Source organism: Crinia signifera, chromosome 6, assembly GCF_055691185.1.
Source record: "Crinia signifera chromosome 6, ASM5569118v1, whole genome shotgun sequence".
Lineage (NCBI taxonomy): Eukaryota > Metazoa > Chordata > Amphibia > Anura > Myobatrachidae > Crinia > Crinia signifera.
The window spans coordinates 186,090,815-186,107,638 of NC_139222.1; the positions used below are offsets into that span (position 1 = coordinate 186,090,815).

General features: G+C 45.1%; 1 protein-coding gene across 5 annotated transcripts in view; it reads left to right on the forward strand.

The window, feature by feature from the left end:
* ARHGAP44 (Rho GTPase activating protein 44) overlaps positions 1–16,824 on the forward strand; it is a 185,187-nt gene that overhangs the window by 154,106 nt on the left and 14,257 nt on the right. For 3 of the 5 annotated variants that reach the window (XM_083148383.1, XM_083148384.1, XM_083148386.1), the window contains 4 exons: positions 4,971–5,183; positions 8,794–9,228; positions 11,954–12,087; positions 12,359–12,706. In XM_083148383.1, the coding sequence (XP_083004509.1) occupies positions 4,971–5,183; positions 8,794–9,228; positions 11,954–12,087; positions 12,359–12,706 (1,130 nt within the window). Of the gene's footprint in view, positions 1–4,970; positions 5,184–8,793; positions 9,229–11,953; positions 12,088–12,358; positions 12,707–13,132; positions 13,185–16,824 lie in introns of all 5 variants that reach the window. The other 2 variants (XM_083148385.1, XM_083148387.1) reach the window with 2 other exon arrangements.

Genomic DNA, 16,824 nt, shown 5'->3' on the forward strand with positions numbered 1-16,824 from the left:
ACTTCCTCAAATAACTGGTAGCGAACGCTTGCCAATTCCTCTGGAATGGCATCGTTGACGGAATTGCCGGGTGGGTGGGACAGGTGCTGTATCAGGCGAAATTTGCCTGGCGTTTTCTTGGGCACCACACCCAGCGGTGATATGCATAGGTCAGGTATGGGGAGTACCTCAAATGGTCCCTCCATCCTGCCCAGCTTGACCTCATTTAGCACCTTGTCCCTAACCACCTCCGGCAATTCCCTGGCCGACTTTAAATTCTTATTTGTGGATGTGTAAAAACTTTTTGGGATGGGTAATGAAAAACCATGAACAAAACCCTCCAACAAAAACTCTGCATCGGGCTTATTGGGGTATTCCTTTAAGTAAAGGGCCAACTGTCTTATGATTATAGGGGATTCCGCCTTATTTAGAGCTAGCCGCTCCCTCTCCGGTGTCCCCCGACTTACCACCCCCTTTGCATGACTTGGCAGGGTGGCCTGCTCCACAGATCTTACATTCGTGCTTAAAACGGCACTTGGCCCCTCTGTCGCATTTACCGTCGTTGTAAGCGAAACAACGCCCTTTCCCCCCTGATTTTCCCGATGCTTTTCCCCCCTGAAAGGACTTCTTCCCGGCGGGTTCTGTCATGGGCTGGCTTTTTCCTATAACCTCCCACCAGATCTCGACATGCTTAGAGCCCATGGGCATGATGGGGGTGCCCTCGTGACATAACCTGAACTTCTCATCATATTCCCTCCACGCCGGGCCCTTATAACTTATAAAAGTCTCATTTATGAGATGCAAGTATCTAATCACGTTCAAGTATTCGGTGGGTCTTAGTGTTAAGTAACATGACGAGAAGGCCAGGAAACCCCTTAACCAGTTATGGAAACCCTTAAAGGCAGCCTCGCCGTTGGGCGTGGCCTTCTTTGCTTTATCGAATTCCTTCTTCATTTCTGTTGTTATGGTGAAGAAATCGATAAATTTCCCTTTGCGGATTTTTTCCCTAACTCCCTTCCTGAGCCCTCGAGCTACCGCCGTATTAGAGCAGTGCGATGCCTCAGTGTCCGCTGGCGCTGCTGGTGTGCTACGCTTCCTCTTGCGCTTTTTTCCCTGCACCTCCTTTGCCACTTGTTTCGCGACTAGCTTTGCTAGCTTGCGCGGGCGTTTGGTAGCGCCTGATTCATCACTACCCCCTGACGATGCTGAAGACCCTGACTCACCCGAAGACGACCCTTCTTCTTCACCATCTCCCTCTTGCGACGTGTTCTCGTCAACTTCAACCACTGATTCGCTCGCCGGTGCTTCCTTTGCGGCCGAGGATTCTCCTGCTTTCCTGGGTGCCTTGACAGTTGATGCTTTCTCCCCCAGAGTCGACCGCGGAGTAACTGTACGTGTTGACCCCTCACGAGACCTTGACCCCAAAGACGGCACCGGTGAAGTTGGACGTGCTTCAGAGGCTGAAATAGAAGGGGCGTCAATGACTGTGCGACTGGGTGAAGGCGCAGCCAGATCTAAAACTTCCGCTGGCGCTATGTCTACCTGCACTGCCGGCCCGCGAGCGCTAGACCTATGCATTTCTGCCGCAACCTCCCCCTGCCTCAGGTGACTGTCCGTGTTCCCCGCGAAATGGCCCCTTGGCGGCGGCGCCCAGCCCCCGTACGGCTGCATTTGATATCCCGGGTACCCATATCCCCCTTGCTGGATGTAAGGGTTGTATGCTGGCATGCCTATATTGACAGAGTGGCCGGGCCCAGAACCCCAGTAGGGGAACTGAGGCCCGCCGTAACTCCCAAATGTCTGGTACTGCATGGGCCATTGCCCCTGCCCCTGTTGCCCCATGAATTGCTGAGGTGAAAAATGTGTTGGGCCTCCCTGGGCCCTGTTAAATTGTGGGCCTGACTCATAATTGTGTTGAATATGGGTCCCATAATCCCTTAAACCTGGAGCCACACTTCCCTGGGGATGCTGAAAGCCTGTTCCCCGACCCTGTTCCTCATAAAACATCTCCGTGGCCGGGGGGTGTGCTGCACCCTGCCCGTAATGTCCTCCCGCCAATGGGGGTTGCATACGCCAAAACCTGGGCCTCGGTGCATTAAAATGCCCTGGTATGGGGCCACCTGTGATGACCATCGTGGGGCTAGGCCCCCTGCCCGGGCGACCCTCCCCCACTTCCACTAAGCCAGCTTGGCTGCTGGCACCCTGTGAGCCTGCATCCCTGGCCTCCCTTCCTGGCTGTTCATATTCCTGTGCCTGCGCTTCTGCGGCCTGGCCAGCAGGTGGAGCTTCTGCCCTTATGCTGCCGCTATATCCAGGGGAGCCAGCAGGGGGAGCTGCTGTCCCCCTGTCTCCTGACTGAGGCACCGAGACCGCGCAGGGAGCCGCGCGGTCTCCGTCCCCGCTGACACTCCCCTCCCTCCCTGCTGCTTGACGCGAGGGGGAAGCCAGGCTGCCGCCGTCTCCGGCGTGCAGAAGAGAGCCGGGTGAGCGCGAGGGGACAGCTGACGCGCCTCCCGGCTCTCCCTCCCTGCAGACCGCGGCCGCCATTCCGGACGCACCGGCATCCCCGCCGCCCGCCGCCATTACGCTCCCAGGACCCTGGGACTGCAAACCACCCGCGGAGGGAGCAGGAGGGGGAGTCCCTGCGCCCGACCCGCTTCCACCTTGAGCGGCGGGTGACACAGGCCGCGAACCACCGCCTCCAGCTACCAGCACCACCGGGCGGCCACTCACATCCCCACGCCCAGGGACATGGCTGAGCGGGCGCGCGGCGTCCGCCAGCCAGCGCGGCGGTGGGGCATTCCTTCTGGGTCTGTTAGACATGTTTGAGGTAAGATGCTGCAAGCTTTTACTTATCTTTATTCTCCGTGACGCTGATCCCTGCAGATCAAAGAATCAAAGAGGGCGCATACCCTTGCTGCCCTAACCTATATACCCTTGACCTGGGGTGCAACCCCCTTTGCCCCCCATTGGTGGGGGCTTCCCGCCCTGGGTTAACCCCTCCTTCTATGCCCTATCACTATCACTGAACTTTATTTACACAGCCCAATTCACAGGCTCTTAACTGCACTTGGGCTTATTCAGCCCTCGTTTAAACTTCTGTGCAGTACTGGCACAGAAACAAAATAAAGTAATAGAAGCAAAGTAAATACTGGCTGCTTTATTCTTACACTGCTATTTAGATTTCAGTTTGAACACACACCATCAAAATGTAACTCTCTCTGCAAATGTTACCTCAGCCCCACCTGCAGTGCACATGCTTTTGTCCATTAAAGAAGGAATTTGCTTTTGCAAATCAAACAGAATAACCCCCTAAATGTGTATACGTTTCTCATTTTATTGTTCAATGTGCCGAAGTGTTAGTGTTCGGAAACACAAAAGTATTTTCTTACACTGTATCGCAGTAAGGGAGATTAAAACAAAAAATGGCTCATCAGAAGAAACAAATAAGATACTGGCTTTTATATTCTAAAGTAAAAATAGACATTTACAGGTTGCTATGTATTAAATCACCATAGCGGGTAGCTCTTCACCAGTTTTCACAAATGGTTTTTGAAATGATGTAACACTGTTGCCAAAAGAATGTGTATTTAAAGGTCAGTTACCTAGCTTGTGTGGGATGGAAACCTTGATTGCTGTTTGCACCGCAAAGATCTGCAACCAGAGCAAGGTTTACCTCCCATAATTACCCTCAATGTGTACATCTGCACATCACATAGAACCTCATGATTAAGTTAATTGGATCTACCCCAATTAGCATGGGAAGCTCAAAAGACAGGTTGAGTATCCCTTATCTAAAATGCTCTGGACCAGAAGCATTTTGGATAGCGGATTATTCCGTATTTTGGAATATTTTTATCTTTCAATAAGGTATCTTGCATTTATGTTGTATAAACACATGAAACACATGAAATGCACACAAATATATTTTATTTGTACGTAAAACAAGTTTTAAAAACATGAAACAAAGTTTGTGTACTATCTCAGGCACTGAATGTAAATGCCAAGCATTTTCTTGCACATATTTAGTGCCAGTTACAGATCATATCCCCAGTAGTGCCAGTTACAGATGTACCCAGTAGTGCTTTTAGCAACAACAAAAAAGGACATTATGGAAACTATGGTTTTTGGAATAATTTGGATAAGGGATATTTGGATAAGAGATACTCAACCTGCATCTTAATTTTGATCCCTGTACTTATACAGCAATAAATCTCCGTGTGACGAAATCAGGCCTACCTGGAATATTACCCATGTTACCTTTGTATATCTTCATGTGATTAGGCTGGGAAAGTAACGCAATAATTGTGTGTGTGTGTTTGTGCACGTGTATGTGTATGTGTAATACAAATATAATGTTTCCCTTGTGTAAATTTCATGGTGCCATTTTTATTTACAATGTGTAATCTGCAGTACACAACTGACACTGTCAATACCCATTAATGACCTGTCCTTTTGTCTTATGTTACTGCTTTTGTTTACTGTTGTTACTGATATTGTCCTGTTGGACAAGGTATCACATCTGAAAGGTTGGCTTTATATAATTATTGCCGATTATCGGACAATCGGCCAAAAAATCGTTCTAGTGTGTGGCGGCCTTTAGGTATAACACTTGTTCTAGCTGGATGTATTAAGAGACAATTGGGGAGCTAGACTGCAAATATGTGTGATGAATAAATAAATAATCCCTCTGCCGTGCAAATGCCCATAAGCATTGGTCTGGTGTAATTACCAGATTCCTGGCAGGGATTTTCTATAATAAATGATCTGTTATTGATATATTTAATGGTGTGTTTCACTATACAGTAGCTATACATGTCAGGCTGAGAATGTGCTTTGTTGTCTTCTGCTTTATTTTAACCTTTTTGTTTTCCTGTTTTCCATTCCCCTCTATGGGGAGTATGTTTTACACTGTTATCGGCTCAGTCTCTTTCTCTTTCTCTAACCTCTTTGTAGAGATGGTAAGCAGATGTCTTTGTATTCCCCCATAGCATGGGCGTCAGGGTGATGGATACTACTTGGGTTGCCCGGCGCGGATCTTCCTTAGTCCGCAAAGGCCCCTCTACCCCGCCCGCCATGCAGCCCCCTGCTCCTCCGTTTGATACCGCAGCCACACCTCAGTCACCAAATCCTGACCTATCTGTAGAAACTCCTTCCCCTACTCCTCCCAGTAGCGGCTCCCAGCCAGGTCCTGAGAGGACAAGGTAAGCTCTCAAGCACCATCAACACAGCTTTGCTTCAAGCCACCCGGACTTTCCAAACAATGGTTCTCTCTTTCCCAAGACCGCTTTTAGGTTTTCTTTTTCATTTTATGGCCCGGTTGTTTGACCCTTCAATCATTTTCAAACAGCAATTGGGTATGACTACTTTTTTCCCCAATACAGGGTAAATGATAGCTGTTATATATACTAAATATCCTTGCCAAGCATATGCCATGCTGGTAATCATATCATGGGCATGTTTAGGATAGTAGGTAGTGGTCCCAGAGCTTCAATGGTCAATACAAGTAAAATACCCAACAGAACCTTGATTTCAGGGAAAATAAATAGAAAGGTTCTAAAGTCACAGCAATTATCTGCTTTCCACCTACCCAAGAGTCTGGGTGCTACAGCACTACATGACGGCAGTGGCGTAGCTACATATGTGGCAGACCAAGCAGGGGCTTGGGGAGTGGGGTCTGTGGTGGGCGCCGCTGGCTGAGCTGGTCATGACCTGTATATATCTAATGAGCGGGGTCCCAGTGCAGTGCATATTGAATGAGCGGGTCCCTGCCCTGTGCATATGTAATGAGCGGGTCCCACGTGGCGGGGACCCTCTCATTAAATATACACTGCTCTGGTTCCCCGCTTATTAGATATGCACGGATCGGGACCAGCTCAGCGCTCACTACTGCCTGGGTCACCTGCCAGGCGATTTTTTTTTTTTGGGCAGGGGGGAGAAAAATTTCTAGCTATGCCATTGCATGACGGCCTACAGATTCTCTAAGAGAAGTCTTTGCATAATATATGTCAGATGGAAGAAGCTTTTGCTAGCATAGAGAAGTCCAAAATGTATCACACATTGGGCCAATTACAAGTTGATTTGTAGTTTTACGAAATTACTTGTGGTGCTACAAAGTTTGCAATCACATCGGAATGCTTTGTTGCACAGTTGCCCACATGCTAAGGGTAGCCCCTTGTCTGCACAGCCGAGCTGCGAAGCCAGACAATGGGCCACCATCTTTTCTGTCACAGCTGATGCATTGTCCGGACCTTGGCCCCGCAACACCACATTGACAGCCCGCAACAAAGTGTTGGCACTCCATCATCCCATGGACTGTGGTTGCAATTTCCTGAATGCAACCACAATTTCAGGGGTCTCGCATGCACACGTTGGCCTGTGCACATGTACAGATTAGCAAAAATCAACAAATAGAAATTTTTTGCTAATCTACGTTTGAAACTGAATTAGACCCCTAGTTTGGTATAAAAAGGTTTGTCGGTTTTCATTCCTGCAACTTTTACTAAATACATGATTTTATTGATAGCTTCAATGTATGCATTACCGCTATATCTTCCTGTTATAAAACAGAGTGGTGATTTTCCTTACATTTGACTTTCTAGCTGCCTTTACTCCAAATGCTAAATTCGGCCCAATGTATATGGTAATGGTTGTGTGGAAGCATGTACAGAGCAGCGCATTTAAGGGGTTATTCTGGTTGATTCAAATCCCCTGGGTGTTCGCACAGGGGACCGATGTTGTGCATCTGTGCAGACGCATTTCTGCACATGTGCAGATGCAGAGTGCATGCTGCCATGGGAACAGGGTGTTAAGCCCCTGTGAACGCCCAGCATTTCATGGGTGTTCCCATGCAAGCGCTGGGCACTTCCATGGACGTGGGTGCTGGGTGCGGGCAGCTGACATCACCGGATGTCATCTGCCCGCCCACTTCCTCTCGAGTGTGCATGCAAATCTAAGTGACTTGAGAGTTGGCAACCATGGAATGATGTGGTTGTTTATACATAGCCTGCAATGGATGTTTATGTTAAACATCCATTCGTAGCCTGTGCGAGAGAACGTGGTGGGTGGACCAGCATTCGGCGGGCAGCCTCTGAGGGACTCGCAAGGCTGTGAATTTGCAGCCTTACAAATCAACCAGAATAACATCCTAAATTCATCTGAAGGTGGAACCCTCATTTATTCTGTGCTGTCCAGTTTTTCCATCCCCATTACTAGTATTAGCAGGGAGAGCTAGTAGGAAGCCCTGTGTGTGGGTGGTACCTGCATTTTCTAGTAAGTAACCAGGAAAGAGTTCACTGTATTTTCTTTTTTTATTGTGCATACATTTCCATTGTCCCTGACCTAATGGCATTATAACTACAATATGGCTATATGACGTAGATGGCAGCCATTTTGTTTGGCTGTAGATTTTAAACCTAGTCCCTTAATAAATTGTCAAATTCATGACCTAAAAGCGGCCTGCCCATAACACATACAGCTTACCCCATTCTGCTTTGGCATGTGTGTGGCTCCTACTCTGTGCCTGGCTCATCTGCTTCATGGCCACCTCCTGGTCTACTACTGCTATTTGGCATTCTAACAAAAGATTTATATATATATATATATATATATATATATGTCACTTCATTTTTATGTACACTTGTGTACAATCTGATATCAGGGTGTATTTTATGAGTTTTTTTACTTTCAGGTGGAGTTTGTTCCTGTCTCTTTTTTTCTAATAAATATACCTAATGATTACAGAAATGTATGCAGGCAATAGTATTATAATGTCAATCTGAATGGAAGGGGTTAATTATAACAAAGTAATTTATTAAAACGTATACAGTCTTATTCTGAATCCAATATCAGTTTATCCACTATGGAAAATGAAGGTATTGTTTAGCTAGTTGTACAATGCAGGCAATTGCCAGCTATACTTGTCCATAAATGGCTTCCTGCTAGGACTTCCAGTTGTCTTTTGACAGATCATTTTGATTTTCTGGATGGATATGTTTCCTTTGCAGAATAAATATCTTAAATGGTGTTTACACCTATAAATGACTTGTATTGGATTTGCTACATCCCTATACAAGCAGGCTGCGTGGCCTAGGATACAGCAAAGCTCTCCTGTCTTCATTGGAGGGCAGCTTTGTCTTGTGCCCCAGGGCAGCATTCATAAATACATCTACCTGGTTATAGTAATATTAGAAAGAAATGGGAGTAATGGCGCTGAATGGGTTGTATAAAAATATTATAATTTATTAACAGCTTTAGTCATATGGCAGCAATATTATATTGGCTTTCCCTTTAGGTTGATCTATTTACATGATTGTCAAAATATATTAGGTTTATCCATTCTTTATTGAATTTGGCTAGTTCATTTATATTTAACGTAATCAATTTATTTACTGCTTACTAAGTTATTCTTGGTTTCTGTGTAATCAGAGACTTGTCTATCCAAGATTACAGTAGTAATGAAGAAGCTGCTAGCCAGGCTAGTTACATAGCCAACAAATCCTGCAAATGTTTTGTAAATTGTCATCTGTAGATGAAATTGCACGTTTTGTGCCCCATTTGTGTCTGTGTTTGTTTGTGCTCGTGTGTTGCTGACATTTAAATAAAATCTTCTGCACTCAAGCTCTCTGTGTCACACACAGCAAACGGCTTTCATGCAGATTGTTTTCCCCTAAGCCTATGCGTTTCGCTTTTCATGTCCACTCTTTATTGTGTTGTTGGAATCTTCCTTGTACAAATATTTTTGCTCTTGTTTTTTGTTTCTATTTTTTGTTGTTCCTGTGTTTCTTTCCCTCCGCACCCCTCCATCGATTACAGTGGAGATGAGATTTCGCCCCAGTGGTCGGATTCCTGTTACAACTATCCCTCCCCTGAAGAAGAAAGACCCCTCTCCTACCCATGCTTACATCACCCTACCCTCCTCCATCCTCACCCTCCAAAAGCTCTGCCATCTGCTAGGCCTGATGCCACCTCTACCTTTCGATGGGCTGGATACAGCCAAACTTTACCTCCTTCTCCTCCAAAGCTTGACATAAACTCAAACCCAAAACCTTGCTTTTTACACCTCACTAAGCAAAGCTCCCTCACTGAACCTCACGCTTCTGAGCCTAATGTATCACCCCTCTACATCAAAACCCCACTCGTCCTAACCAAACCCGACCCATCTGGTACCGCTAACCTTCCCACAATGTCAGCCTCACCCCCATGGCTCAGCTGTTCCTGCGCTCGAGACAAGGGAACCAAGCTGACTAGGTAATTAAAAAAAGGTTTGCTGAATGTGACTGTAAAACTGCCACGACATGGGAAGGAACGGGAGTTCAAGGGCTTTCTAGAAAAAAAATTAAATGTACACGTTGCCAGGTAATCATCCAGCAGCTGAGATAAAGTCTTCAGTATTTTGGTGGCTTCATGATAAAGCTGCTGTAAATTCCCTTAGGGGCTTCAGAAGCTTAAAATATTCACCAGAGTCTGAAGGAAACAAATTCAAGTCCATTTTATTTGCTAGTGGTACAACATGACTCATCTGCGTGAGTCAGCCCTGTAAAGAAGTCTGTAAGCTTACTGTAATAAAAAAGAAAATCCGGCTTCAGAAGGAGAATGAAGGTAAAATTAATGAGTACTGTAGCAACAGGAGTTTGTGTGAGTCTTTTGAACATGTTCCCTTTTTAACAATATGGCTTTAATACAAATGTAGCTATATTGTTAGTTACATATCTGAGTTATTTCGTTTTGTAGCAGGGATAAAATCATTAAAAGCAAGTGGAGTGTCCACATTATTTACCTCATCACAAACCTAAAATCATCATTGTTTGTCTTTATTAGAAGAATACATTTCAAGATTTTTGATTTGAATAGTCCAAGTTACATGCATCATATCACAACTGTAAGGTCTTACGGCCAGATGCACTAACCTCCAAAAAGTGATCTAGTGGAGAGTAATAAACCACCAGCCAACCAGCTTCTAACTGCCATGTTACAGACGGGGTTTGAAAAATGACAGTTGGGAGCAGATTGGCTGTTTGTTTATTACTCTCCATGTTATCACTGTTTGAAGCTTATTGCATCTGGTCTTTAGGCCGGGCACACATTAGGCGATAAATTAGACGACATATTGTTCTAAAGTGAATTGGAACAGTACAGTATATCGTCCATTTCACTAAATGTGTATGCTCAGTTGCGCATTCATGTTCCTTCTTCAGCTGGGTCGTCCCATATAATGTTGTGCATGTTAGGTGGCCCGACATCATCGCTGACCACATGCAGGTGAATGTGGGATGTGCCGATATATCACGCAGTCATACAACGTACAGCGCAGGGGAAGAACTATGCATTAGGTGCTTCCCCAGCTGCCTCCTCTAGCCATTTTGGAGGGACATTTTTGACGGGGGTAGGCACAACGGGACTTCAGCATTAATGGTTGAGTGTGTATGGTCGCAGGATATATCAGTACATAAGTCATGCCGTCTGCTGAAATACACATCGTCCTGATGTGTTCCCCACCATAGAACATGAATATCAACAACCCATTGTGCTTGGTGGCCACATACAGTATAAGAGTATTACTTTAAAAGTGCAATGTATTTAATTCTGTTGACACTCATAATATTTAAGTGAATGCCAAAGGTGTCTTTTCATGGTTTGCTTGGTTGTGATTGGGGTTCTAAGCTCAGGAAGTTGTACTCCTTGAAAAGTTTTATGGGGAGGAACATAAATCAAACATTATAAAGAGGACAGGTGTAGAGGTTGCCTGTGTTATCCAATCAGATACCTATCACTTATAAAGTATTCTAGATATGGTTATGGATTGATAGAACTACAGTGTCTAAATAGACAGTCAGTAGGTTGACAGCAGAAGGTCGACATGCAAAATGTCAACATGGTCACAAAGTCGGCAATCAATATTTCAACATTCAAAAAGTTGACAGACGGTTTTCAAATTTGTTGGTGTTAATGTCGACACCTGTTGACAAGGACCCTCAAGTAGTGTAATGTGTACCCTCGCATGGCCATATAAGTATATTTTTTCTATATACCAACATGGATGGTGAAGTATGAAAAAGTCACAAAAATGTGTAAAAAATCATGTCGACCTTTTGACTGTCGACTTTTTTGACCCTGTTAACTTGATGCATGCGACCTTTTGACTGTCGACTTTTTGACCCTGTTAATTTGATGCATGCGACCTTTTGTTGCCAACCTATTGTTTTTATATATATAGACACTGTAGATCTATCATCTGAATACCACTAGATATAGGGGGCACCTTGCAAGTGACAGCCATGGATTAAAATTAAGGCCTCATTTATTCCATGATACTTAGCTATCAGGTGGCTGTGATGGAACTGATGGAACCATTACTTTATGTACATTGTGCTACAGCACCAGCTGGGCAGCCTAAAGCCAAAGTCTCTTTCCCATGCCACAAGCATTAGATCCTCCATGCCAGTTATATAACCTTCCTTACATGCACATGAACAGTATGACTGGCGAGTCCCTGAGTGCCCATACATGTATGTTTAGCCGCATTACAAGGAGAGCTACTCTACATCTATTTTAGCCTAGGGCACCATTAACATTTATTCAGGCCTAGTTTGTTGCTATGGGAAACTGCCCCAGTTGTCCTCTTTAGTATGTTTTTTTTTACAACTTCCCCTTATGCTGATGCCACTTGCACAGGTATAGGACCCCTTTGAAATGGCTTTTGTTGACTGCAAATCCATAGATGATCTAAAATATACTCTGACAAAGTGTTAGTTCTTCGATGCCCTAGCTGGAAACCTGATTCTAAACCAACCGAAAATATGTTTGGTACAATAAGGGCTGCGGTACTTATTAGCAATTAGTGTAAGTGATAAACTGAGGATGCTTGATGGCTAAAAGAGACACATCACTTGATGTTGTTTTCTTTGTCCAGTATAGAAGTAATTGGTGTAACTCTGGGTATCTCTTTTTACGAAGCTCGCAATTTCTTTTGCAGTACGTTAAAAGGGAAAGAGCTTTCTCCTGTTTCCGGACCAAAGGGAAGTCCCAGCACTGGCCACATGGTGTCTGCAGGTGGAATGGGGCTGAACCAACTGTCAACTGAACAAAGTCCTCATTCTCTTAGGAAAGGTACATCTGAGATCCAGCCTGGTAGATGGCACCAGAGGATGACACAAGGTGGCCAAGCGTTTATTTCCATTATAAACATGGGTTTCTCGCAGTTAAGCAACATATATGAAAATTGATTAACTGAGGAGAGCTTAAGCGTGACTGTTAGATTTTTAGATGCGTTCAGCTTTGGGCCCTATCTACATGCAAAAAAATGGAATCTGATGCCATATTAATGACCCAAAATTTTCTCATACTTGGTCTTACATTAAATCTTTTTTTTTCTTTTCAGTGTCCAAGAAACTAGCACCCATTCCTCCCAAGATCACGTACACCCAGTCAGGAGCAGTGTCAGACCAATCAACAGGTCAACCCTCCCCTGTCAGTCTTTCCCCGACTCCTCCTAGCACCCCTTCACCCTATGGACTCAGCTATCAAGGGTCGCTTGCTTTGACGCCAAGCTTGGCATCCCCCCCACCAGTGACCAGCACTTTAACAAAATCCCGTCCTACTCCTAAGCCACGACAGAGACCCTCACTTCCCCCTCCTCAGCCTCCTACAAGTCAGTCTGCTTCCAGCCCACTGTCTACAGAGAACAGTATCCTAGATGGCCTGTCTCCTGGAGATAGTATGTCTACAGGTAAGGTATTCATCGTCTGCATTTCCATCTGATATATGCAACACACATTTATATTATTACAAAAAAGTAACACTTTGAATAAAATGAATCTTATCATGGAAGAATTGATGGTTTATTTTATATTGCAAAAAAAAAGTTAATGAAGACACAAACAGAGAGACACTTATTATTTATGTAGAATCTTGAATTTAGTAGTTAGAAGCAGTTCTTATTAAATGAAACATCAGGTCAACTTTTTAAAACCTAATGAGAATGTCTCAGGAAAATTATTTTAAAACCAAAGAAACATCTACTCTAATGTCAAAGACAAAATGCCCATTTTTTTTCACTGTCCATCTCCCACAATTAGCACTAAGCGTTTTGTTTTTGTTTTTTTTGTTGTGTTCCCTCTGTCTCCCTTCGTTCTCCCTTCCCGTTTCCTCGCAGCCGTTTGACGTGAGTGGCGCTGTGTTGGATATGTGTGAGGGGGAATCTCCTGGTAAGCTGGAGCTCCAACCGTTTCACACCCACTTTGTCCATCCACTATGAGTAGTGTTGAGCAACCAAAAAGGGTCTGTTGAGCAGATGCATACCCTATAGTGTAATATCTCTCCAGCACATGCAACTTAACATTCATGGTTCTATATTACAGTATTTTCCCCATGCAAATTTGCATTCCTACTTCCTGATACATGTACCCTACAGTAAGTGTCCTTAGCAAGACATATCTAATAAAGAATCTCCTACCATTGAAGACACAAATGTCTAGTTAAGATCATCTTATTTTTTGTCATTTGGGAACCCTGCTAGTGTGGTGCTTGTGAATATGATGGATTTGCAGGAGTAACCTGCTGTTCCTTAACTGAGGTTGGTTGCCCACCACTGCTACACTACTTCCTATTTTATGTTTTTGGTCCAGTTCCAATCAATGCTTCTACGCATAGCTGTCATTGTGAAAGTCTCTATGTCAACACTTACTAAAAAGCAGCATTTCATTCTGTGAGACTCTTGAAGAATGAACATACAAATCGCTGAACATCTCTACACATTTATTGCCCCCTTGTAAGATCACAGTCATACCTTTCACTGCTTAATATTGCAGTATGTTCATTTTCAAGAGTGCTTCCAAACATTGTCCAGTTTATAGTTTAGTCTTGCCTTTATTGAACAGGACCCAGTTAAAGTATCTGGGATCAGTAACGTTGTGAATGTTGAGATGGACTTCCGCTGAGATACCTGACAGCTATGTGTACGACCCCAGCACTAACTCTCCCTCGGCAGCAGCCTTCGCATGAGTCTGCAGCCACAACGCATGGCTTAGCCTCTTAACGCTTGACAAGCAAGTCCACCAACACAAGGGTATAAGTGGGAGGTTGTGCAATGTTGTACCTTGTGTTTCTAGTTGAAGTTTTGTTGCCTGTTTGAAGCAGTGTTTTCATTGCAGATTCAGTTTAATCCATTTTAACCTGTGTCGGTGAGACAGATGTCGGGGTCCTGTGTACTGTCCTATGAATTTTAGGTATTTTGTGTTGTTGGTATAGTAGAACCCTGTAAACTGTTCAATGGAACATGGTTTGTCAATGGTTTTGATCACTGTCCCAACACTATGTGTATATATATATGCAAATTAGCTTGAGTTGAAAAAAAATGTAAAGAGAAAATCCCTTAACTCTGGAATTCAGGCTATCCACACAGGACACAATCCTGACACTACACAAATATAATTAAACCCTGCTGTTTGGGCTCAGTGATCCAGATCACTTATGGTGATGCTGGAGCTTATTAATGTAGTCAGAACATGATTAAACTTACAGTCCCTCATTCAGGTTCCCTCGTGATGTTTCGCAACTGCGCATAAACATTTATGCTCATGTGCAGCCGCTTGGTGTGAGCGGCCACGGTGAATTGAGTTATTTGCTGACCGCTCACACACAGCAGTGCGGGTGGGGGGCGTGGGGCGGCGGGCCTTTTGTCGTACCCATGGAAACGCCCAGAGCTTCATGAGCATTCCCATGAAAATGCTGGGCGTTCCCATGGAAATTTGCCCGTGACGCGGGGGGGGGGGCAGGCAGCTGACGTCAGTGGATGTCAGCTGCCTGCCCTCTTCCCATATAGGAAGCCCACAGAGCTAACACACCAGAGAGGTGTCTTAGATCTGTGAGCGCTGTCGAAATCATTTGATGGGTGCAATTTGCGTGCGGGTGGCGTTTAGACTACCCGCAAAGCTTCAAATTTTGTGAAAGCGTGAGGGGCCAATATGACTGGAATGGCTGCGGGTTCTAGGTGGGAGATGGGGACATGAGACGTGAGATGGTTCAGGGTGTTAGTTAGGGAGAGAATGTGGGAAACACTGGGTTGGGAGGTTTATTAGTATGATGGTGGGGGACACTGGGCTGGAGAATAGGGAGACACTGGGATGGTGGAGATAAGTGAGATAGGGAGGCAACTGGGCTGGTGGAAGAGGAGGGCACTGGGCTATGGAGATGCAAACATCTACCTATAGCTGCTGCTGCAGGTAATAGCATTCCTCCTTAACAGCCCCTCAACCTCCATCTCTCTGCTCGAGCTAATGTGCCAGACCCATCAGTGAGGCACCTTTTAACTGCTGCCTCCTCTGGTCCTTTTACTGCATTGTTTTTGGCTGTGGCCCCACCCCAGCCAAACTGTTTCTGACCATCATGGGATGCTTAGCTCTCCCTGTTTTTGCAGCAGATCACAGCAAATATATATTGTTTTGATTTAAAAAATAATTAGAATAACACAAAGAAGATACTTTATAAGTTTTAAGGTGCCCACACACGCACCGATCCCGGCGGTGCAATGCTGTACGATGGGGTGCGCGCTCCCGCGGCACCTCATCGTACAGTACAAAAAGTATGTGCTGCACATACTTTTTGTACTAGCTTTTTCTAGCATAGCATCGCATCGCATGCACATCGTACACACAAGTCATACGATGCTATGTGTGCTAGTTAAGCCCACAACGCACGCCGGGATCTTTAGAAATAACTGCTTTGTATTATTTTAATCATTTTTATAGTCAAAACTCTTGGTGTGAGACAGTTTTGCCTACTTGGACTGCACATCACTGACACAGCCATAAGAGGCAAATTGTGATAGCATGGAAGGAAAATAGCAAGCTGTCTACGATACACTCAGGCCCTTATTCTGATCGCTTCGCATGGACCCGTGCACGGGCCGAAGCGAATGGTCCAAACCCCCCTAGTGAATGGATCGCCCGCGCCGCCCATTCTTACGCCAGATTCAGATGGTCGGTATGCGAATGGATGTTTTTTGTGAACATCCATTAGTATGCCTGTGGGAACCTCCCCCATCAATCAATGGTCAGCGACCATCGAATGATGTGGAAAGTGCTCGCCCATGCAGACCCTTATTCTGATCCTTTTGCTCAGACTCGAATTCGGCCAGAGCACCATTTCAGCAAGAAGTCCGGTCACCGAGTGCTCGCTCGTAGCCTTCCGAGCAGGGGGTGGAAAGGGGCGCTGCGGCCTGATCAGGGTCATTACCATAAGCGTACTCCCTGCGTTTCATAGGCGTTCCCATGAAAATGCAGGGTGTGCGTATGGAAATGCGGTTGTGTCATGTCAGCTTCCCGCCCATATCCTTGCTTTTCTTCGCTCAAATGTATCGCGCAAGGTAGAGCGCTTTTCACATGATTCGTTGGTCGCTGACCATCAACTAATTAGGGAGTTTCCCACAGGCAAATAAATGGATGTTTACAAATAACATCCGTTCGCATACCGACCATCCGAATTCGGCATGCGAATGGGTGGCACCGGCGATCCATTCACTAGGCGGGGTTTGGATCATTCGCTATGGCCCGTGCATGGTTCCGAGCGAAGCAATCAGAATAAGGGCCTCAGTGCCTGATGTAGTGTTGGAGTTTATATAATAATAGTAGTAATTATTTTATTTATATAGCGCTCTCTCTCCAATAGGACTTAAGGCGCTTAACAGAATGAATGCAATACAGTAGAGGAGCAATGAAGTACTGAAAAGCTTTTCATAAACAATACTTAAGGGATTATGGGAATGCTTGAGTAAACAGTAAAGTCTTGAGTCTGTTTTTGAAAGATTCTAGAGTGGTGGCCTCTCGAACTGTGTGGGGAAGTGAGTTC